General features: G+C 41.4%; 1 protein-coding gene across 12 annotated transcripts in view; it reads right to left on the bottom strand.

Annotated features, from left to right (window-relative positions):
- Nucleotides 1–24,799, bottom strand: part of ATP2B2 (ATPase plasma membrane Ca2+ transporting 2) — a gene marked incomplete at its 5' end in the record, with an annotated part of 180,885 nt that overhangs the window by 119,202 nt on the left and 36,884 nt on the right. For 6 of the 12 annotated variants that reach the window (XM_080625697.1, XM_080625698.1, XM_080625701.1 and 3 more), the window contains one exon: nt 5,071–5,262. In XM_080625697.1, coding sequence (XP_080481823.1) covers nt 5,071–5,262 — 192 coding nt within the window. Of the gene's footprint in view, nt 1–5,070; nt 5,269–24,799 lie in introns of all 12 variants that reach the window. The other 6 variants (XM_080625694.1, XM_080625699.1, XM_080625700.1 and 3 more) reach the window with 1 other exon arrangement.

The raw sequence follows: 24,799 nt of genomic DNA, 5'->3' as shown, positions 1-24,799 counted from the left end.
CCTATTATCTACTTACTTTTCCCAAGATAATACCAAACTGTGTTGCAGATGTTAGGAAATGCAATTATGCTACAGTCAATAGACTTAAATTTGGCAATGTATCAACATTCATAGCTTAAAATGGGAAATGAAACCGATTCAGAAATACACACAGAAAATCGACTTCTGAGCTTATAACTGCCTTATACAGCAAAACGCTTTAACATACATACATTAGGCTACACCCTTAAACAAGATTCCTGAAGCAATTCAGACACTGGTATTTTCTGGATGTGTGGTCTCTGCGTAATTCACAATAGAAAATAGAAGATACCCTCTCTTTGTGGACTCCAGCCTGTCCAAACCCTTTCTCTGCTACCTCCCCAAGACTTATCATCTTTAATGGCTTCAGCTACATCTCCCTGACCAGACTTCTCATTCAAGTTGCTCCTGGAGATAAACCACGGACTTTCTTAACAGAAGGAGGAAAAAGCATCTGGCTAACACTAATGCTTCTGCCATTGGCAAAGGTATTTCTGTAGAAACATCAACTTTCACATCATTTGGATTGCAACAGGAAGGCCTATGCTCCGTTCATCATCCTTCCATAGTCACAGATGTCAAGGACATCAAAAAAGCATAAAATGATCATAGGCACTTTTAGCCAGGACAAAAGAATTCACACAACTACCCGTGCAATGTGAGGTCCATCTGCAGAACAAACTTCCCTGTGATATGAAAAGTGCAGTGTCAGGACGTACCATGGACCTGCGAGGAAACTGCCTGTTCCCAGCAGTGCCTCACACCTCTCTGCTCATAAAGGTTTCACCACTTGTATTTATACTTTAATGTTCTGTAAGTCTTTTCCGTTGCAACAGTACTGAATTTATATTTACAACTGGTTTTAGACTCAGAAAGGTCCACGTGGATGACAGCAAGGTGATGAGTTCAGACAGCAGTGGTGAGAGAGCAAATCAGTGTGGAGAGGAGAACAATCTCACTGACTCATTTTCCAAATCAAAATGCATTTCATTTGGAAAAATAAAAGAAATAAAATAGAATTTAAAAGAGGAGGCTGCCCCCATGTTGTAAAACAATACCTTTCTTTCCATGTTGTAAAACAACCATGCGCCAGAAAGCAGTGGCCTGTTACACGAAGGAGACTTTTTGTTGAGCTATAAACTTGATTGTCACAAGGTTTATATTTCACATTGTCATCTACGAGCAAAAGCAAACACCCACAACTTTTAGGGACTGGGGGGAGGAAGGGGATGAAGAGAGAAAAAGGAAAGAACAAAGTTAAGAATGCATCATGTAGGAAGAGGAATTCTGTCCAGCAAAGCTGCCCATTGGCTCCTCAGCCCATGGAGCTTCAGTGGCTGTGAGCAGGCGCCAGCTGCAGCCCCCCACCGCTCCTGTGAAGGGCCACAGGGGAGACCCGAGCCCCAGGACCAGCTCCCCTGTGCCCTGCTCATCACAAGGCTCTGTGCAGGGCTGGACAGCACAACCACCGAGTTCAGCCAGAAACCACCAGGGAACGTTTTAGAGTGGGCTGTGGAGGAATGGAGCACATTCAAGAGTAGCCAGTGAGCAGGAAGCGCCAGCTCCCCTTCCCAACAGTGGGCTGTATTTGCAGAAGAAAAGACACTCTTCTCATGAAAGAAATAAAACTTGCAACTAAATGTACATTTCAGTAACCTGGGAAGAGTCAGAAAACGGAAAGACAGGTTTTCACGCTTCCCAAAGGAGGATTTGATACTTGACCTAGTCACTGGGCAGGGACTCCCTACTACCTCCCATAGGCAATATTCCCCTCTCACTTCAGGGAAGTGAGATCAGTGATACAGACTGTGGCAAGGATGTTAGGCATTACATGGCATTTATTTCCATACTCTGATACAACAGCAGTGCAGAGATGGACCAACCTAGAGCAATGTGGAATGACTATGAGGTTTAGATAGGTGAGCAGACACTTCTCAAGAGCTGCTGCCCTCTCAAAGAACTACATCTCCCCAGACAGGCCCATGTTTGGTCAGAATCTACGTTCATGTTTAATTCAAGAAACAGTTTAAATTGTCCAATGTATGGGCTGAAGTAAAGGCAAAAGAACATACTCTGTTCCCTCATAAAAACTTTGCTTTTTAGTCAACATTAGACTACATACAATTTTATTTTATAATTGGTTACAGAAGGTTACGTAGAACCATCAACTCAATCTGAAGTACTACTATACCCCACTTCACCAATAGCAAAATCAAGCTTAATACGTGTCAGGTTTGCTATGTTTAGGACATCTGCCAATAAACTTACAGGTGTCCTTGGCAGCAGTTTGCAATATACTCATTTTCAAAAGGAAGAGAATCTCCCACATTTGTACAACTGCTCAACTCTGGCTGCTGTAAAGAATCTCAAAAGGCACTGCAGATTTATAGCAGTCAGGCACTTGCAGCTCAGCAACACAGATGTTTTCATGATGGCATTGACAAGGAAGTTCTTAGCAAACACTTGCTCAACAGGCATGGTCCAGGACTGAATGCTGGGGCTGAGTGGCCCAACCCCTTTATTGGTGCAGGCTTTGACGTCGTAAGTGGTATAGGGCTTCAAATTCATCAAAGTGATACTTGTGTCCTTGGTGGTATTAACCAGTGTTACAGACTTACTCCTCACAGGAATCATAGAATCATAGAACAGTTAGGGTTGGAAGGGACCTTAAGATCATCCAGTTCCAACCCCCTGCCATGGGCAGGGACACCTCACACTAAACCATGCCACCCAAGGCCTCATCCAACCTGGCCTTGAACACCACCAGGGATGGAGCATTCACAGCCTCCCTGGGCAACCCATTCCAGTGCCTCACCACCCTCACCGTAAAGAATTTCTTCCTTATATCCAATCTAAACTTCCCTTGTTTAAGTTTGAACCCGTTACCCCTTGTCACTACAGTCACTGATGAACAGTCCATCCCCAGCTTCCTTGTAGGCCCCTTCAGATACTGGAAGGCTGCTCTGAGGTCTCCTTCTCTTCTCCAGGTTGAACAGCCCCAACTTTCTCTCTCAGAATAAATCCATACATGCCTGGGGAGACACTGAAACACCACTGTGACAGAGGCCATAAAAATACTGGGGTTCTGCCTTTCGCATGCTGCCTGTTGGAGATGTGCAGCTTCCAGCTCACCCGGATGGCAGCCGAATTCACGGACTCTGCCTCCACCTTTTGAGGTGGGGCAGTGAGCACATCGTCATCAGTGCGCACGTGCAATATTCTGGTGACTCTGAACATTTGCAGGATAGCAGAAATCATAGATACACCCAACCTCTGAAGCCATGTGTCCTCCCCTCCCCTTCCCTGCACTACCCTGCTTTCCAAAGAGAGCCAGCCCGGCTCCACTCTGGGGGTGGCTGGGCTTGTGCTTCTTGAACTGAAAATGCTCTTGATGCACATCACTGGTGAGAGGGGACAGAATGGCGCTTGCACGCATGGAACGGGGGGATAAACAATCCTTTACTTATAAAAGTAAAGGACCTTTACAATGTGTTCCAAGAGTTGGATTAAAAGATATTCAGTAATTTGATTTATTCTCCCTGTGTAAAACACGGCAGCAGGAAAACGATTCTAAAAACATAGGGAAAATGGTGACCAGTGAATAAAATCCTGTGCTGTGGGAAAACACAAATGCTTTTTCCCAGGCTGTGCTGCTCAGCTTTCCAGACTATCTCAGAATCTCAGATGTATCATAGCTTCCCATGGGAAAATAAATGTTTTAAATGCAGCATTAAAGTAAAAAGAATAGCAATTTTAAAACCCAAACAAGTTTGTCTGATGAGCCATCTCCCCTCTTAATAAAACCTGTAACAATTCTATTTCCCAAGTTCCATTCCCACCCAATAAATTAAAAATAAGAGGACAGTCCGCACGTTTACGCCTAAGAAAAAGGCAGAACCAAGTTCTAATGTTGTAAAGCAACATTCATGGTTTCAACATCCCCAAGGTATTCTACTATGTCCAGTTATACGAGGTAGTAGCAACAAATAACGTTTTCTTCAGCTAAAAAACAAATGACTCCTTTATCTTTCCATGTCTAAATCAGATACCTGCTGAATCAATAGTCACATATTCAAAATGCAGTTAGAAAGCAATAAAAGATTCCTGACTGTATAGAAAGGATTAAAGAATCATGAATAAGATGCAAGAGCTCTGCAGAGCTACGTGCTTACTGTGCTTCTAAATGGAAAAGGAAGAAGGAAGGGTCTTCAAGGAAAGTAGCCAAAGGAAACTGAAGCAAATGTAAAAAGTATTTCAAGGCTATATTTAGAGGAAGACATTCTTCCTGCATTTGCCAAGCTGTGCACGTCATTTCACACAGCATGTTTTAGCCAGCTTTATAAGTCTATGAGAGAGCCGGGGGGGGGGGGGGAGGGGAAGGAATCTGTATCAGTTGCCAGAAATGGAAATCTTGCATTTATGTAGAGGAACAAATACTTTAAGCATGTGAATCCAAGAGAACTTTCTGAAGGGGGGGGAAAGGGGAAGGAAGGGAACGGGGGGGAACGAACATGGTGTTAAATTTTCTAGATATCACAGAAGGATTTTGCAGTATCTAGTTTATAAGTAACATGATTTAGCCTCTAATACTCCCTTTTGAGCCCAGGCTCACTAGCCTTAGCTATACCACTAAAAATACTCAAATGAGTGAATTTCACTAAATTCAGGTCTTCAGGATGCTATAAACTGACGACTTGCCCATGTTCATGCAGACAGGATCCATCAGTTACAGAAGCAATTATTTCTCCTCTACAATCCAGTAAACAACCATCTTGGATAAACAAACACCAAAGAGAAGCACAAAGGTGAAAACAGAAACAAAACTATTCCAGATTCACAAGAATATGGTGCTTTTTCTTTAATGCATTTAGCACATGTCACAAAGTTTCACTATTTGCATAAAGAAATGTCAAGCACACAAAAAATATGTCAGTACCACATGGAAATTTCCTGTTAGTGACCTTCTGGAGGGTGGGGATGGAATTCATTTGAGAGATAGGGCTGGTTTTACTTCAACTTACACAAATGACTTCTACAAAAAGGTTTTACCTTCATTCCCTTCTCCAGGCGGCTGATAAAACGAAAGTCCCAAAGATATGATGGCTGCAATTTCCAAGATGATAAGAGTCACATCCTGCAACGCTTCCCAGACTAGCTGTAAGAATGTTTTTGGCTTCTTTGGAGGTATAAAATTTTTTCCAAAAATAAGCTTTCTTTTTTCTAGGTCTGCAGCAGTGCCAGCTAATCCTGCAAAGAAAACAAAACAGCACACATTAAAATTGCAGGGAAATAGAAAATGCCTGCTTCGATCTGCATTCCTGTAAGTTATTTCTCCAAGAGCAACTACAAGCTGTGCCACCTATGGCATATTAACAAATAAACGGATATTCCACTTAAATTTTGCCTTTGCAAGATGACCCTTCCTTATGTTCTGAACATCCTTATGGGCTACATTTGGTACTAATTCCTATAGTTTAAAGCATAAAAAAGTTAGTAGGTTTACTTTAATAAGACCTATGTATATAGATGCATACATACATGTAAGCGATGACTTCTGAAAACAGCCCATAAAGCACAAACACAGTATACTGGAGATGTAGTTGGAATAGCTGTTGGCAGCTTTTGGTAACAGCCACAGAAGCAGCATTACATATCTCTGTTCTGACCTCAGGTCCACAACCTTGAAGTATAAAGCAATAAAGCAAGTCTCATTCTACTGCAGAGCAGCCTCTCCTGCTGCATATGTACTGCCACACACTGCTGGAATGAGCTGTTGGTTAAGTGAACAAAGGCAGCAAAAGTGACAGGTTACATATGCAAAGAAAGTAAAAAGGAAATGATATGGTTCCTTAAATCAATATAAAAATCCATATTTTGCAAGACAATTGAATTTAAGAACATTTCAATTGAAGGATACAGCATAAGAATGTGTGGCTGCACTGAACAACCAACTTTGTGGTTTTTTTCCCTATTTTAATGATATTAATCTATGCAGTCTAGCGCCTGTTCAGAAAACAAAAATGACCTGCAAGTGTTAGGGTGGTGTAACTGTGCGCACCCTCCGTGCTCAGCAGCACGAGGAACCGCAATCAAATCAGTGGCTACATATATCTGCCAAAAAATATTTGACATCATTAGGAACATTTACAAAACTGAAGGTTTTGAACGTGCTCAGCAACATCAAGTTATTCATGTGTATTCACCCTAACGTGACATGATGACAATACTTGAGTTGAGAGTTGGCCTCGGAGCAATACGAAGGTGCCTGCAAGAGAGCAGGAGGAAACGACGGAGCCCACACTGTAAGGATTCAATCCTCACACAGTTTAGGGTAAGCTCTTGCTCCTTGAAGCATGTCAGTATCCAGGGGGTACTGATAATGGTGCTCAGCTGTATCTCTCATTCCTTTGGGACCAGTACAACTGTTCCTTCCCAGCAGCACGTATGTGCCAGGAAGCCTCCTCTTGGATGGAAGCACCAGGCCCAAGTGTCATTTCCTCAGACGACAGTGATGCTTTCCTGAACAGATCAATCCTGCTGCAGTGCAGGCAAAGATGTCAACTCGCCTTTCACTGGAGGTGTATGATTACAGCTGCTGGGTAGCTTCTAGCTCTTGGTTAACTCATCAAACTTTCATTTCACCTTCAGCTTTTAAGAAACGCTATCCCCCTCTCCTAGATAAAGGCAGGCTGTAGTTATTGTTACCTCACTTCATTTAATTTTCAGTACCTAGCGCCACAGTGACAGGCAGGTTCCAGCTGTTACCGTGTGTCTACGCTATTCTCCATGATTCAAACAATAACATATCCAACCTCTCCACTCCTCCATGAGCTCCCAGTCAGCTTCCAAGGTAAACACTTTCCACTATGAAACACGAATTGCAAGCTATGAGCCATTTGGGTAGTTGCCCTTTTGTGAACCAAGGCAGATCACAGGAGTCGGGACAACACACTAAGAGATCAGGGGAGTCACCCACCGCAGCTGGGATCCCACACAGGGCCAACCCTTCAGAGCCACCCACACCATCACAGCCCGATCAGCTTTCAGAGGGCTACAAAGCCTGCCAGCACAAGGAAGGATTTTTACCCCAAACAGTGTGCACAGTGTGAAACAGGCCCCCAAAACATAACCTAGTCCAAATACAGCAGGGACTTCACGCATAAAGAGGAAGTACATGGACAGCACTGGCAGTGGTAAGGATTCAGGGCAGAAACATTCACAGAATGCATCTACAAGCAGCAATGCAAAACTCTGAAACAGGAAACTCCAGAGCACTTTGGAAAGTAGAAGGAAGAGATGTCTGACAAATGCCTCTGTTCCAGTGTAGAACATATGTGCAGGGTGGTGAGCCAGCTCCAGCGGGTAGGGAGGTGATGGGGTGCTCAGCACCCTGAGAGGGATGGCTGAAATGGCACAGGGAATAGCTGCAGTCTTCTTCAGCAATCCTAGTAGTCTCTACCTAGACATTATGAACTCACCACTTGGAAATAGTGCTATGGACTGTCAGGAGGCTGTAAAAAGTACACATATGCTATGTACTGCTCATAATGCGCATACAAATACATGGCCAGCCTGAGAAGTCTCCAAAGCGAAAGATCAACACTGGAACTCAAAGAGCTGCTTCCTCTCTCTAAGATAAAAACTGTTCATTTAGTTCCCATAAGGTTGAGAACCAGACTGGATTTAAAGTATCTGTGGTCACAATTATATTCTAGACTACAGTCTAAATAACCCATGCTGGAATTTAGACATAAATTTCATTTAATTTGACTCTTTCATTTTTTTATAATAAATATTATTTTCCTTAAACCCCCTGAAGAGAAAAGGGTAAATCACGTGATTCTATTCTTTTCTGTAAGTTTGTGTCTTGGTGAAATTATTCACCAAGTCAGTGTCACCTAAAATAAACAGCATGTTCATCTTTAATTACGAAATCTATTTTCGTGTAAGTCATTCAGAAACACTGGAAAATTAAATTCAATGTTTAGGTCAAGCCAAAAGGTTTCCCTTTTCCTGAGATCTGGCCATTGCTCAACAAAACTCCTTCAGCAAAATTGTGTTGTTTTGTTGGTTTCTTATCTCCCACTGAATGCCAGAAACTCAAGTACTGCACTTAGAGAGAAAGGAAAGGAGAGAATGCAGAAATCTGCAGACCAGTTGATGAAACCCCATCTCAACAGGCCTAAGTGTTACTGCAGAGATAAGGTCAGAAAGGGACAATAAAATATACAGAGAAGCCAAAGTTATACAAAGAGACAGAGCAAAGGGAAACGTGATTGAGAATCTGAGACAATGAGAGAGGTTTATTCTGCAAAAGCTTCCATAAACTCTCCATACCACTGCCAGCAAAAGGTATGGTGGAAGGGGACACACACACACACACACACACACACACACACACTCCTTATCCTCTTCAAATCATCTGCTTTATTCAGAAACCTTATTTTAAACAGTGCTAAAGGTGTGAAGAGGCTCGGGTGCCCCCGCCGCACGCCGCAGCCCTGCAGGCTGCTCTGCCCAGCTCGCGTGCGATGACAGGCTGGGCAGATGGCAAAGACGTCAATTACGCAGCGAGATGGGAAGTGGACATCTGTCCTCACCAGGGCTTCCACCCAGAGACAGCTTCCCTGCTGCCAGCTTCTTAATGGGGTTTTTCCATTTTACACATGCTGACTTCACCACTGCTCCTGAAGAACGCTTTATTAATATTCCTTGCTTGTCCCTTAAGTGAGTCGTGCTGCAAACCAAAGTAACCTGAAATATCAGTTCTATATGGAGATATCAAACATTTACAGAAGTGAAAAAAACACAGCAAGGACTCAAAACAAAAAAAATGGAAACAGCAGTTCAACATGACTCCATGTTACTGGCTAAAGCAGCAGCCTTCCACCTTGCATTCTGCATGACAGCAAGCCACACACTAGATGCTTCTATGTTCATTTGTCCACACAGCATGAATTTTATTGTTTAAGTGCTTTTCTGTGTTGAAGCGGTGCAGGACACTCTGACCCAAGTGTTTTGGAATGATTAGAAAGATTTGGGTTAGATTTCTGTATTAATAGCATCCACAGGTTTAGGAAACACTGAAAATTTATTACTGGTGCCTACAGCACTTGAGCAATTTCTTAAGGTTTGTTTCAAAAAAGATGCCCCTCCCCACCCACCCACCCCCGTTTGTTTGCATTGTGTGGGAGAATCAAAACAACTGCATAAAAGGCTTTTTCAACATCATCATGCAGTATATGTAATGCATTTCAGCTTTCATCTAGCATTCTTGCTTTTTTGGAGGCAGAAAAAGATGAAAAACCTGGAGAAGCACCACTTAATGAATGTTCTCTGTTCCTTATCTGCATCTGTCAGTTACTGCATGCTGAATATAGAACCATCATTTCAATTAATGCTTCCCAGAAAATTGCATTTCTCCCACAGTCATCTCCACTGCAACCAAATGGAGCATGACAGAGAATGATTTTGACACTACAAAAATAGCAGAGGCACAGAACTACTAAAGCAACAATCTAAAAACCGCAGAACTTTAAAGAGAATGTTTTACATCTGCTTAAATGATGAGATGAAGAATGGAGAACTCCCATTTGCACCAACTTTGCAAATAAGCCATTCATTACTTACTAACCTGTACATTTTCTGATGCATCCGGAAAAGTAGATTAAAATCTCAAGTGGCAAAACCTGTGAACAGTGTAATTTATAAACCACAGCATAGGTACCTTCAAATGCAAAAAACCTGTTTGGAAACAAAAGGTTTCCCAGTGATGCTGAGCTGCTATTGGAATTAACTTATAGAGGTAGACCTACTGTTTTGCCTGGCAAACTCCAATGACAATTAGATACAACATGCAGGAATTCTGCCTATGAGAACACAGCCCTATATTTTATCTCATGAGCTCCTGTCACCCTTGTCTCAAACTCTTCTCAAATGATGAGCACTCCTAGCATCACATTACATAGGTCTTCACAGGAACTAAAAAGTAAAACACCACAAGGTATCACCTTGACAGTTTTCTTTGCTGTGTTTCGCCAATGCCATTTTTTTCCCATTTAACTGTGAAACGATCCCTTGCCACTACTGCAGCTATGCTTTAGCAGAACTTGCCCAGGCCCACCAGCTTCTGTAGCTCTTATATAGCTTCTCAGAACTCCTTAAATTGCAAATATTAGCCCCATTACTGCTGTTGTAACATAGAATACTCAAACCCACAATCTCATTCAACAATTACAGTGGGATTTTACTCTCTGGCTTGGGAAGCAAATTTCTGGGCACTATTTTCATTTTTCTCTCTTGAAACAGCTCAGAGTGACATCAGGCCTTTTCTTCTTCCACTTCAATCTAAGAAGTATTACCTATCCAGTAACTGAAAGATCAGAACAAGTCAACTTCTCAATTCAAATGAATAGCTAATAACTAACAGATTCAGTTTCTGCGATCTGCCTTAGGAAACTGCCCCTACCTAAGAAAGCGGGCAAGGCAAGGAGACACACACAGTAAACAGTGATTACTGTTATGGTTCTGACGAGATGCTAAGTCCTTAACGTTTAATGATATCATCACGCACACTACGACGCAATCCAACACCAGTCTTCATTAGGTCATGGAGATTGCATGCCACTTGCTTGAAGGGTATCTAAGTAAAATGAACACTTGCTTTGGGTCCAGGTATACCACAGAAATATATGTTGCCTTAAACTACCTGTTTTACTGGCACAAGATGATTCTTTTCAGAGTAAAACACAGAGATGTGAAATGCAAAGTGAAAATACTCCCACCTGGAACAGATATCCTTGTGACCTCCCAGGTTTATCATGTGTGTTGCTTGAGAAATTTCTGGATGCAGTACATTGAAATTCTGTTTAGGTTACACTACATTCAAATCAGTTGAGAGAATTCAGTCCATCAGCAGGAGAGTTTTTAATGAGAGCATTTACTAGTTTCAGCAAGCTCATTTTGAATTCCACTAGTGAATGAACCTCAACGTATAATAATTTCCTTCTAATCTCGGAACAACAAAGCTGCCTGTAAAGTGCAATGAATCTCCTTACCTGTTGTCATTAATACCGGTTGCTTACATTTGTTTAAATAAATTTTAAGAAACTTGTCCCAAAATGACAAGCCTGTGGAACCACAAATCACTTAGTTCATGTCCCGTAAGCTTTATGCTGCCACTGCCACTATTCCTGCTAGACTATTCAGCAGTTCAGCCCCCAGACACTCACAGGACTTAGAGCCTCCTCAAGTCAACCACTCTACAGCTCCATCTGAACAGCCAACACTGAAAAGAGGGGCCCAGACACAGCAGAAGCAGGAAATGAATCAATTTCCTCTCTCTGTCCTCATTAATCATCGTCCCTCTTCACATTCCACAGCAGCAGCTGGTCCCCATATCCTGCCCTCCTGAGTTCTGCTACCCTGCAGCACCCAGACCACCCTTCAGCAACTGGAAAGCAACAGCTGACTACAAAACCCCCTACATAAACCCTCTCCGTTACAGGTTGCAATCAAATCAAGCACTCTTAAGTCACACAAAGCACATAAATATGTCCCTAAATCCATGACTTTTTAAAAAAGAAAGTAACTGAAGAGCTTAACACTCTTTCTGATGTTCATATAAGGAACAGATACTTAAAAGCTCGCTCTTCTACAGTTGAGTTTCTATCTCTCAATCTCTTTCCAGCTATAGAAATGCATCAGCAACTTTATCTCAATTCAGCGAAAGGCTGAAGTTCTTTCCCCAGACAATTTGGTGGCAGTTCAGTGGAGTAAATTTGCATCTCTTGGAATTCCTGATGCACATTCCACTGCAAGATACTATGCAGGATTTATTAATGTCAAGAAGCTCTGCATGCCCCATAACATGTTTCACTCATTTCTCCATCTAGCCATTTTGGTTTGATTTCTTCTCTCTTCTTCTACTTGCTTTTCAAAGTAAAATTACTCTGAAAATAAGCTATTAACCAAGATGACTAATAACAGCAGAAGCAGAAATGTCTCCCAATAGTGACTGTAACATAGCCCCCCAGAAAGCCCCTCATCTGAAATGTGCTACAATTTCATAATAATGTCATGACTGGACAGTGCAGTGCATAACCATGAGCCCACATCAAGGCAACAGGCAAGACATCAAACACTAAAGGCAAGAGATGCATCCTAAGAGATGACTAATACTTTTCTTGCATTAACAGACAATAAAAACCTTTCTGTGAAGGCTGGTAATAACGCATGCACTGAGAGCTCAAGGTCCAGTATGAAGAAGAGAAATTAGGATTTCTTTTTTAGAAATGTACTGCTGTCAGTGGCTGTTGAGGGGGAAGGTAATCATCCCCCCAGAAATCATTTCTTCAGCTCCTGTTCCACTCAATAATCATTACTCCGCTTATACAGATCTCATCTTGTGTACCACAGGCTCCTAGAGACGCTTTTCTTTTGCTCTATCTTGATGTAGTATCAAGTACAATAGTCATTACAGGCTCAGGGCAGCAATACTAATAAATACTGATAATGTAGCATGTATATCCACCATCTAACTCCCACCCCATACCAACCGGATAATATAAAGAAGATATTAAGAAAAAATCCTTGTTACATTATACATAAGTAACAGTGCAGTGCAGATATTCACCTAGCACTAAGAGACAGCTAACCCCTAAGTTATCGAAGTTCTCTACTGCAGTTAAGGTGACCAGACCCAAGTCCACAGTTGCTTGGTGCTTCAGGTTTGTCCAGCATCACATACCCTCAGCAGTTCACTGGTATTGGGGATTTATGGAAGAGATGGAGAGGGAACAGAGGAATGTAATGGTGTCTCTTCTCTATCCCCCATTTCCAGGTAGTCAAAGCCTTGAGACAGTTTCTCCAAACATCCTTTTTTAGTTATTTAAACAGAAGTAGGATTTCACTCCTATAGTAGGTAACACCATGGTTTAGAGCAGGCTTCACAAATGCCCTCTGCATAGGCTTATGTATGATCCACAAAGCCCTGATTTCCTACTGAAACAGACACATACCATTTCGATGAAGTTGTTGGAGAATATAAGGGAAATAGCATCAAAAAACATGCTATTACAATGCTGAGTTATAACATGATTGTTTCAGGTAATGTTAAAGCTTTTTCTTTCCCTTAATATTTAAATCAAATCAAGCATCTCTGACTACCGCTTAGGACACACTTCCTGGCTATTCTCTAGGATCAGGCTTGAAAAGCACTAACATATGAATCAGGTAATTGCAGAAGAAGGCAACCATGTAAGTTTAACAGAGGAGATCCAAGGTCTTGGCCAAGAAAAAGAACAAGAGAAAATGAGCACATAATAAAGTCAAAGTGGAAAGCATTCCTTAACTAGCACACCTCCATAACCACTTACCATCCCTCTTACTGGACCCTATAAAACAGGTCACCACTTTGTATGTATTGCTAATGGCCACCACAAGAGATGGGGAAAGAAAAAAGACCCTGAAATCAACCTGTAATCATCTCAAACCAAAGTTTGGGTAGCACTGCTGACAAGGAAACCACTTTGGTTCCTGCAGCAGCAGCTTCTGACTGTCTGCGTGGATCCAGCACAGCCTGGGGAAATGCATGGCCCCCAGCAGAAACACTACCAGCAGTCATGGTCCATAGGGAGGCCCTGATCATATGGCACAAGTCAGTGTCTGCATGAAAGTATCTGTGTGCCTGCTGGGAGCTGTGCGTGTGCAGGAGCTCCTCCAAGGCCTAGAGTAGGTTCATTGGCAGGACCAGAGTTGCCATGGGCAAGCAGCAGAGCAGGGAATAACACAGGGTTCATGCATGGGATACCCTCCTAGCTGAAGAGAGAAGGACAGAGCCACATGTCCACCTGTGAATAGGCCTATATTCAGAACTAGTTGCTAGACTGTCTATTCTTCATAGGTGATACAAAGCCTTCAACTTTAATTTTTTCCCATTTCTTATTACAGTGCAACTTGTTGTCACTTAAGTTTTATGAGTATTATGTTCAACAGAAACAAATGCCAATGAGATGTCCCAGAAACTCAGGCCACCTGCCTGAAATACAGCTGAATATGTACTAAAAAGAACCACCTGAGTCTTCTCCACATGACAATGTTCTTCCAGATGACGTGGCCTAGGCTTGCTAAAGACTTCTCATGATTTTCTGTTCCGTTCCATAGAGCAGGTCCACTCAGGATAACAGCCACAGTAATCTGAGAAAGCAAATGCCCAAGAAATAAAGCATGTGCAGCTGGGAAAGTATGGCCTGAGAGAGGAAGACATTATGCAGCTGAAGACACATTAGACAGACTTCTGTCAGCTCAGCATGGGGCTCTTACACAGTATCCTGGAAGTCTAGCACACCTCTCTTTATACAAAGGATCTTTACTATTTTTATGTGTCAGTGCAATCACCAGAGTCCTTAGCATAAGTTCCATTTATTTGATGAAGCCTATTGGAAAGGTTAAAAGTAACACAGTGTAACAACATACACTCCCATAACAGCAGCATGGAAAAGAGTGGTTTTTTCTAGGAGAGGCTGAGAATTCTCGGTTAAGTAGCTAACTCCTCATGCAAATATTTTAATCACATTATAATAAAAAACAGAAGAAGGAATCTCACATTCCGAAGAGAGCCATGTTTTTGTCATGTCTATTAGGGAGTCAAACTGAAAATATCAAACCCAGCATGATTCTTTCTCACCCCTAGTTGAGAAAAAACAATAAATAAGCCCGATAGCAATGAGCTGCCTTTTTCTGAAGTGTTACCTCCAAGTGCTGCTACTTGGCAACTCTTCTTAAATTCGCTGCTATCTTTGTCAGTGTCATCTGCTCTTCCTGTGAGTAATGTCAGCTCATCAGCTACACAGCAACTGCACTCACTTCAAGCTATGCCTTTGCAAGAGGCAGAGCAAATGCTGTAGTGTATCTTTTGCTGCTGCGTGTTCAGGAGAGTACTCAAGGTATCCAAAAAAAGAGTGAGAACACTAGAGAAAACAGAGCACTATGATCCTCGTGCCACCTGCAAACAACACTAAATGCCACTATCACTCGTGCAAGTGACAAGGATGTCACTCAAAAACACAATGCCCAACTTGTGAGGAGACAGTAACATAGTAAGATGCTTTTTGAGCATCCAATGGATTACATCCCAATGGTCAGTAACATCAAAATAATTATTCCTTTGAAACCCCTAACATACCACACATGCTGCTGTGCTCCCCATTACCCATGTACCACTGTTGCACTTATCACTGCCCATGTGCTCCATCCACTTCACAAACAAGTGAGACCTGTCCTTTAGATCACCTTCTGCCTTTCCTGTAGACTTAAGTAGCACACAGACTTGGAGGAACAAGAAAAGTGAAAGAAGGTGTAAAATTCCACCCCAAGGTGCCAACATTATTACTATTACAGTGAATATCTCATACCTGAACACAGAAACATAGCCAAAGTTCAGAGTCACTGGGCACCAGTGCAAGTCAAACAGGCTCCCTATTGCCCCATTTCCTAGATAGGTGAGAAAAGGTGCCAAAGAAAGTCTCAAGACTTTCCAGTCTGCTGGCAATTAGCTAAATCAGCCCACAAAAGCTGTCTAGGTGTAAAGAAACAGCAGAGGAGAGCAGGGGACTCACCATCAGTAGCAATGTTTTAGTAGGGATGAGGGCCCTATGGAACAGAGGTGATGTTACTCCTCCAAAGAGCACTCAGCCTTATACAAAGACAATAAAAAGAGGATAATACCAAGAGATGTCTTTTTTTAACACTGTGAAAAAATGACAATGTTTTCTCCACTCCTCTTTTATTTCTGAATTATTAGAAAATATAAACGGTGACCAAAGCAATCCCAAGATGTACTGTGGGATACAGCATGCTTTTATTCTTATACCCATAAGCAGCAGTGCTATTAGGAACACACACCCACAGACACCTCTTAATTTAGCACACTAAAAAGCCCAAAAGTATAGACTCCCTTTTGTACGAAGCACACATTGCCAATCACCTTGATTAGCCCTCAATGTAACTAACCTAATCTGAATGCAATAATCATTACTGAAGTTCTCCAAATTATTTTTCAGTGCAAGACCAAATTAAAAGGCTAAATTAAATTATAACGTAAGTACCTCAAGGAAGGTGTTCATAGTCACCAGCTGCAGTAAGAGCGTAAGTCAGAAACAGCCGAGGACACCATGTATTTTTATGCACAAACTCGTAACGCTTCAAAAATCCAACCTTAATATAAATATTCAATTCTATGTAATACTTAAGCGAGGTTTGGTTATAAGTTTTCTCCGCAGATGAGTAGTGTATCTGACTAGCCTGGTCTTCACTCTTTATTGAACACTAACTTCCATTGTATATTCTATAGGAAACAGAGACTCTAACCTGCATCCCACCTTGCATTTTATCACTGGGGTGACATGGAAACCCTTTCAGATGGCATGGGGCACCTAAATGACCAGAGCTATGGATCTTGGTCAGCTCAAACCCATAGGAATGTCAGGTAGCATAGGCAAACGTGAGCCAGAAACAGCACCCATACAGCCAGCGCACACCCTGGGAGACATCTGGAAGGAGACAACTTCAGATCCAAACCCCAGCTCCCACAGGTGACAAAAGCAGAAAACATTTTTCGGGGTACAAAAGATGGAGTTCCAGCGATCCAAAACGTCACTGAAAATTGCTCAACTCTAAAGAAGCTTTATTCAAGGTGACAAAAGTGGGAAAGGATTTGTATTCAACTCTCTTTACTTACTAGATCATAGTACCTATGTGTTCTTTATGTTAACAATTGCTTGTTCCACCTTTTTAATTTTGTGCTCTGTGGTTTCAGAAGTTGAAAACATTTTGAGTCCTTTAGCAAGTGCACATTCAAGAGAATGCAATATGGCAGCTCTGCATCAAAGCTCTGACAGGAGAGCACTCACATTGCAAACACTTAAGAATTTGTGCTAGACACAGTGGCAGAATCTTGTGTCACAACAGAAGCACCCAGTTCGTATTGACAACCATTCCTGGGCAACTTCAGTGAGTAAACAAAAATCATATTTTGTGAATGCCCCCCAAAAGCTTAAGTTTTCATTTAAAACGAGATCTCAAATGAGATGTCATTTAATCAGTTTATGGCTGTAACCCTTCTTGCACAGCAGTTACTTATGTTTACATTGTGATAGCCTTTTCATTTTACTTCCAGCTTATTAATTCATTGCTTTGCTTAATCCAGCCCAACTGGGAAGAGGCACTCTTAACGCAAAACAAGAACGTCCATACTAAGAGATAATTCACAATGGTCAAGCAGTAATACATGTTCCAGAATGAATCCACAGGTAAATCCCTTAGTTTGGGTTTGATTTAGACCACTTCCACCTCAGCTTCTCAAAGCTGCTGCTAGAGACAAGTACCTCCTCCTCCCACAGCTGTGGCAATACAGACATTAGGAGTCGAAACCACGCATCATACACCAAGAGAGCCCAACAATTTACTTTGACAAATTAGAAACAAAAAGACCAAGAAGCAGAAAAGAAGCAAGAAGAGATTAAAGAAAGGCAACTAAACACAGCATTCTTATTATCTGAAAATGAAGCAGAATTCTAGACTTCTATCATGTAACACAGAGGCACAGATTTAGAGGCTCAGATTTGGGGCTTAATTACATTCTTTACACTGAAAAAGATGGAAAAAATAAATAATCCCGATTATGCTCACCCCCCAAAAAGTAGTATTTAAAACATTCATCTGACTTAGCCTAGAGATGTTTGTCCTACTACGAACTTTAATCTGAAATTTTATTTTGATTTCCATCTACTTCCCTGCCGGTAGCAGAGTAGGCTTCCCTTTGCATAGCTCCTGAACTGGTCAGCTTATTTTCCTTGTATAGTTCCTGCTCACACAAAATGTTTTGGGGAAAACCAGTCCAAATTCATGGTAAGGTTGGAATCCAAAATGCAAATTACTACTGGCCAACTGTTATACAAGGATTATGAAAGAGAAGTCTTCCCAAGTTCTTTTCAATGGCTGTTGAACACAGCATCATAACTGACTTTATATAATTACTGAAGTTCAGGTTTTCAAGTTCATAGAATAGAAGGCACTGGAATAAGTCTTTCTTAAATAGCAAAAAAAATATTCCTTTCCTAAGAAAAAAAAAAAAAAAGGTTTGGAAAACTGGCAGCCTTCCTAAAGCCCAGAATGTTCCAGAAATGCAGGCTATGATTTCAAAGTATTTTGTCATTTGTACAACCATTTTGCTTACAGCTGCAATGCAGCATTCTCTTCAGGACTGTGCACTGCACTTAAAGGATAAAATGACCCAACTGCCCACTCTGTTCCATCATTATTCATTAATGAAAAGACTGGGCCTAGAGGATTGTCACTGCAGGATAAAAAGAAAAAGGTTCATTAATACACCCCTTAAGCATGACACACATTAACACTAAACAAAAGACAAAACCAAGCAAATCAGACACACTGTCAGTGGATGCGTTGGCAATATTTAGAGGATGTTACCAGTTTAAATAGTACTGATAACATTCTATTATATTATGAAATAATTCTGATGAATATAGAAAGTGCAAACACCTTGAAGTAAGGATGAAGTCATTCCTTTCAGGCAGACATCTTGAGTATGCATCTGCCTTCTACAGGTTATGTAAATGATAAGCAGAGATGAACTGAATGGTCATCCTGAAATATTCAGGATGCTAAAAGGCAGACTTTATGTGTGTGTGTGTTGCCCTAGTTCTATTCCTTCTGTTTTATACACAGTTATAGTTATGTATTTATATCACGTTTATTTTTCCCTGTCTCCCTATGTGCCTATGTCTACTGCTCTTCCTGAAGATTATCTTAACAGATCTTCCCTCTATATCCTTTTCCACATTCTTTATTTTCCCCTTCATTTCATCTCAAAGGAACCAATGCCACTGATAAAGATCAGACAGCTCTTCCTTCTTTCCTCTGAGCTTCTGCTGCTCAGCATAGTCCTTACTCTCTCCTTGAAACTTCTTCACCACTTCAGGGAAACTGTCTGTCCTCTGAGGCCACAACTGCTATTTAACATTGCCCCCTGTTTGGGTGGGGGTTACTTGTTTGCTTTTTAAAGAGAGAAGCATGAGCACAAAGTAAGTAAAATCTGGGGAGATCAGCATGTAGCAATATCCATATACTGTTGAATTACTGTCTTCAAAGATGGCCAAAAAACATTATGTACTTCACGGACAATGAAGGACATTGAAGAAAAGCCTTTTTAAGAAAACAAATAGACTAAAAATCTTACACAGAAATGCTCCATTTATTTAATGATTATGAAAAAGAGCAGTCAACAAAAAACTTCAAAAGGAATTCCCTGAGACTATAAATACCAGCTACTGATACCACTTTTCATTTATGTGTCCTCAAGATTTTAGACCTTATTGGAAACACAAAACATTCCTGTTATTACGAAAACAGGCTTGCACAACATAAAAAGACTCTAACAGCATTAATCTTTAAACTTCCTGAGCTTTGTTTTGTGTCACAGCCTTTATCTGCAATTAAGCTTAGTGCATATGAAGCCTGCCACCCTGAGAATACAGCCCCGGATGAGTAATTCAAGCTCCTTTTACACTGACCTACCAAACTCTGACCTATCAGACCAGCCCAGTAGAAGTGAGAAGGTATTACAGTTTCCTTCAGATCTTGATATCGGAGCAATTCATTCAACCAGGGTACCACCAATTATGTCTGATCCCCTCACCTTTCCCCCTGCTTCTGGACTGGACTGATTTGTTGTGAAATGGTAATTCCAAATCATGCTGAATTTCAGCAGTGACCTGAGATGAAAGGTTCTGGATCTTGAAAACAATCTTTAATTCATCCAGTTTGTTCACTTATTATAGTTCTAATGCTATAAAAACACTGGCTCGTCATCTATAGATAGGCATCTACTGCACTCTTGTTTACATGCAGTTGAGGTGAAGACAGTCAACTGCATTGCTGAAAACATATATAAGAATGCTTCAGAGAGCTTATGTGTCCTCTTGTGCTCACCTGTATCAAAACACGAATCTGCAAAATGAGAAATGTTTCCTTGTCAAATGGTCGAAGATGAGTGATATCATGAACTGATGCAAAACCATCAATCCAATCCACCTAATATGCTTTTATCTGATTAATACAAAATTATTTAATAACAATGTTCTAGAACCAAATACAGCAACTAATGCAACCAACACAGACCTACTTTCTCAAAACATGATGCCTCAAAAGTGTATTCATGGTTGGATTCACTGGCTTCCTCACTAGGAAGGCCTTTGCTCTGCCTACCTGCAGCATCAGGCACTGATGCCTCTGACTTCACCAGACACACAGCTCACACATCAAGAGCACCAAACTCTTCCAACCCTAATCATGTAACAAGTGGTGACAAAGCCCCAAGATCTCAGGCTTCAGCAACAACCGTATGAGCCCCAGCAGGGTTCTGGGGAGTCCCGGCTTAGTTGTGAGCCCTCATAGAAACCAAGCTGGACACGTGCTGTCATCACACAATCTCCAACTGCAGCAAAGAAGCGGAGTTCTCCAGGGCTGCTTTGCTTTAATAAACGATTTAGAGCTTGATCCCACTTCTGCAGCAAGCAGCAGTTTTGCTGCAGGGATTAGCAGAGGGTTCAGGGTCCAAGCATGCTGCCAGGGCTGCCTCCGGCTGCTAAGGTGCCTCTTCCGTGCACATACAAAAGCAAAGACACCTTCATCCCCCACAGAGCATTACTCTGCCCTTCCTAGGACCAACACACGACAGAAACCAGATGCAATTGCCAAGTGGAATATCTTACTGAAAATCTCCTAAAATAGGTTGAGGCAGTCAGAAAGGCCCCATGCCAGCTCCCCACTTGGAAATTCTTTTTCCCTTATATCTTTAAGGTGGTTTTCCTCTACTATGGCACTCCACATTTCTTTTTGTTAGATGCTTTCTCCCTGCTGCTGAATCCAGACTGCATCTGCTGTGCTTTATGTAATGCTGCTTTCTGCAGCATCATTGGACCTAAACACAGAATTTCAATGGGAAACTGCACCTAAAGATTTTGCTTTCATTGATTTTAAGACATTTTGTTGATTTTTTGGTTGATTTTAAGCAGCGTCACTACTAAGACCTCAGCTTCTTAAAGTCAAATTCCTTGAGGCTGAAAACAATCGATCCGGTCCTGAATCCTGGGTTTATTAAGCTGCTGCCTTCAACACCCTTGGCTTGTCCTTGAAAGGGCTTTCTGCAGTCATGACTCACTCTGCTACAGCATTCATTTGGCTGTTAGAAAAAAGAGCTGAGTGACAGAGAGTTAATCATGGAGGGACATCTCCATGTGACAGGGAAAACAGGGAGATACCTGGGGCACATGGAAGGAACACCAAGCACTCAGATCAGTGTTCTTGCTGTTCCAAAAACAAAGAGAACTGGTATCTACAGTTCAATTTTCCTGGCTTCAAAAGCCCTTTCTCAATTCACAATTTCATTTCTGTGTAGGTAAAAAACACAGTAGAGCCAAGCTTTTCCCTACAAGCAACCACTTAAAGGGGGAGAAGTACACAGCAGTAAGTACTTGAATCATACAAGTATTTGGAGAAAATTACAAATCACAAACAGGCAAGTAATTAAGCTGTTTGCAGGCTACTTTGCTCTTCACATACCACATCAGTAGTCCATAACTGGCTGGGTATTTGCTCTCCAGAAGGAAACTCCTTTAAAATTGCACTGTTTTTCTGGAAACTCTGGGGTATCATTTTCCAAGCGGTACAAAACCAACGACCAAATGTTCTTGTACTACTGTAGACTGTGGAGATTTCTTTCAACAGCAAAATTCTGTCTGGAATTTGCCTTCAGACAGATGAAGCAAAATGTCTGAAAACTGCAATTCCAGCAGCGATAACACAGGATGCTTTCTGGAACATATTTATTTACCTGAAACCATGTATGGTCATTAGGCTGTTTGTTTCCCAATAAACATTAATAATCGGTGATCTGTGTGATATCATCTAAGTTTCTCATCTTTTCTTCCTCTCCCCTGTCTGCTCACTGTTTACAAATTATGATTAGATATTAGTCCACTATCTGGCACAGTGGGGATTGTAATTATGACTGAAGACCAGCAAAACACAAACATACTGAAAAACAAAGCAATTTACATCTCAAATCTGGCATATCCCTTTTCATTATGGATATCTGAGTTCATTAATTCTCCCTGGAATTCGCATGGAACAGTGGTACCAAAGCCAAGGGTAAGTAAGATACCCCTCTTCCCATGTCTCCGTTCAGGTCAGCTCCTCAGCCAGCCAGGCATTTTTCCAGACCTATTTCCAAGCACAGTGACACAAACAGCTCTGCTGACATGGAAAACCAGGGGCAACAAACAGCTGGGAACTGGAGAGGGTGGCAACAAGGCACAGCTTAAAGCATCTGAACTGCTAAACAGTATCCAAGCCTTCAGACAGCATAGGTTTACACGCAGCTATCGCACAAAGCATCAGTGCTACGAGAAGTACTGAAATCGAAAGTATTCATTTGCAGCACTCCAGTGGCAAGCACAGGTTTACATGTCTGTACACGAGCCAGCAGTGGTCTCTTTATCCTCATAGCAAGGACAGTTTACCCTCACAGCAAACCAGCCACAAGCCTTTTGCTTTTACAGTTCTAATCTTTGCGTAACATAATGCTCAGGCTATTAACAGCAGAGCACCTCTTGACTCTTACATGCCTCTGTATTTCAAATGTTTGGATTTTCACAAATCTCAGGAAGCCTTTTTCCTGTAAAAAAAGCAGAATTAATCTACATGTATTACATGAAGTCTGTATAATAAATGTCGTAACATAGATCAAAAGTATTTATTCTTGCTTAACTCACATCTTTCACGTAATAAAGCTTTTATCTACACAGAGACAGAGAGAATATACACAAATGTAGGAAACATGTCGGGTACCACCATGATGATGCAAGGGGAGGTGCAAACTATGACTGGAAGCATGAGGAGCTCTGGTTTAGGCTCACAAGCTGGGTGTGTATGTGGTAAAACCCACCTAAGTACATACCAATTTTCTTTTTCTTCAATTTTACTTGCACAAAAAAGATATGATATCTTTATAACAAAGGAACAGACTATGGTAGAAACACATCTCAGAGATCGGACCTGCCCTATATGGCTTATGCTGATAGAAATCCAGCTTTTTCAAGCCCATGGCTCATTGTCAGCAAACTGATTTAATGCAGAAACCTAATGGAGTCTGTTTAGAGCTAATGGACAACTACGAGAAGGACATTTAAAACTCTCTTTTCTAATGTGCAACACAAAAGTCAGGATGAGTAAGTATGTTGTTTTCACGCACGGGTTGGATTCAGCTTGGCACTTCTGTTGTTCAGGGTTTGGTGGATTGAAAATAGAAAGGCTATAACTGCTTTTGAAAGTTTCAGAAAACGGCATACTCTACATTCTAGTTATTTCTAAAATTACACACAGTTGAAAGCTCACATTAAAGGTCTTTTACTTTGGATCTCTTCATGCCATAAATCCGACCTGGAAAAAGATATGAGACCTCTAGGAATGATCAGCACAACAGCATTATCTTTAAACACTTAGAAAATAAATAACCCCTGACTTGGATCTGAAGCTGAGACAGTAACATACATGCAGATAGGGATTTAAGTAGTTGTGGAAGCATTTTAAATGTTGCAAATTAATGCAAACCCACTACATCTCAGGGTAATTCTTACTTCAGTTATAACGCAGATTTCCATCGATTCTGCTGGTTTAGCAGACTGACTGCTTGCAGCTCACACTCACTTTTGCACCACATAAGAACTCCAAGTCTGGAAGAAAAATGTTTCAAAAGCCAGGGAAAGCACTGCCTTTTCCTGACATGCTACAAGTGACCTGGCCTCCCATATATTTTTGTTGTCAGCAAACTAACACAATGTATGAATCCCAAGCGTTCTTGGCAGTTTGTGACATTAAAAAAGCCAGAAGATACCACAGGGATGATTATATTTAGATTTAACTAAATACTTCAGTGCAAAAAGTGTCAGTCTGATATAAACCGTAAGAAAGCAAACAGGCTTTTCCTATGAATGTGTTCCCCAGTTGTCCTACCCCCTTTCTCTGAGGTATTTTCAAAGGTTGTATGTCTCTTGATATTTATCTTTCCTTTTAGTTAACTCTAACATGCTGGTGGGTTTCTGCTCCATTTTAAGCTCCATTTAACTAGAGCCACAAGCATGATCTGGGCTGTAGTTCTCTCTTCCCAGACTGCTTTCCAGAGGTAAATGAACACAAATTTTGCCCAAACTACAGCTCATGCCGAGACACACTGTCTCCTTGCTCTCCCTCCAGAGTGCACAGGGACCTAAGTATGGACAACAGATACTTAAATGATGATAGCACTGGAGAAGTGTTGCCCCCATTCATGGCCTTCAGACATCTGTGACATGAAAGAAGGGTTGAGCTGAGTACAAAGCAACCAAGCACATCAGCCCAGGTTATCTCATCCAAAGGCTTCATAGGGATGTCAAACCATGCAGCAAACTCATACGAGTCTGTGGGCTTCACATGCATCTGAACCATAACAAATAATAATTAAAAGCAGTGCAAAATGCCGTTAGATCACATTCTGAGTTCTCACAAAAATAAGTAAGTTAAACTATCTACACAGTTACAACTAGAACTATTTTGACAGTCCAGGTATCACAAGCAGTAGGAACAAATCCTAGAGCACAGATCTGCCTGTAGGTACAGATGTACAATGCCTTAAGGGTTTCTCAATGTTATTTCAACTATG

This window comes from Psittacula echo, assembly GCF_963264785.1.
Source record: "Psittacula echo genome assembly, chromosome: 9".
NCBI classification, from domain to species: domain Eukaryota; kingdom Metazoa; phylum Chordata; class Aves; order Psittaciformes; family Psittacidae; genus Psittacula; species Psittacula echo.
Note: the sequence above shows the minus strand (reverse complement) of the source record. Positions and strands in the feature narration are given on the sequence as shown.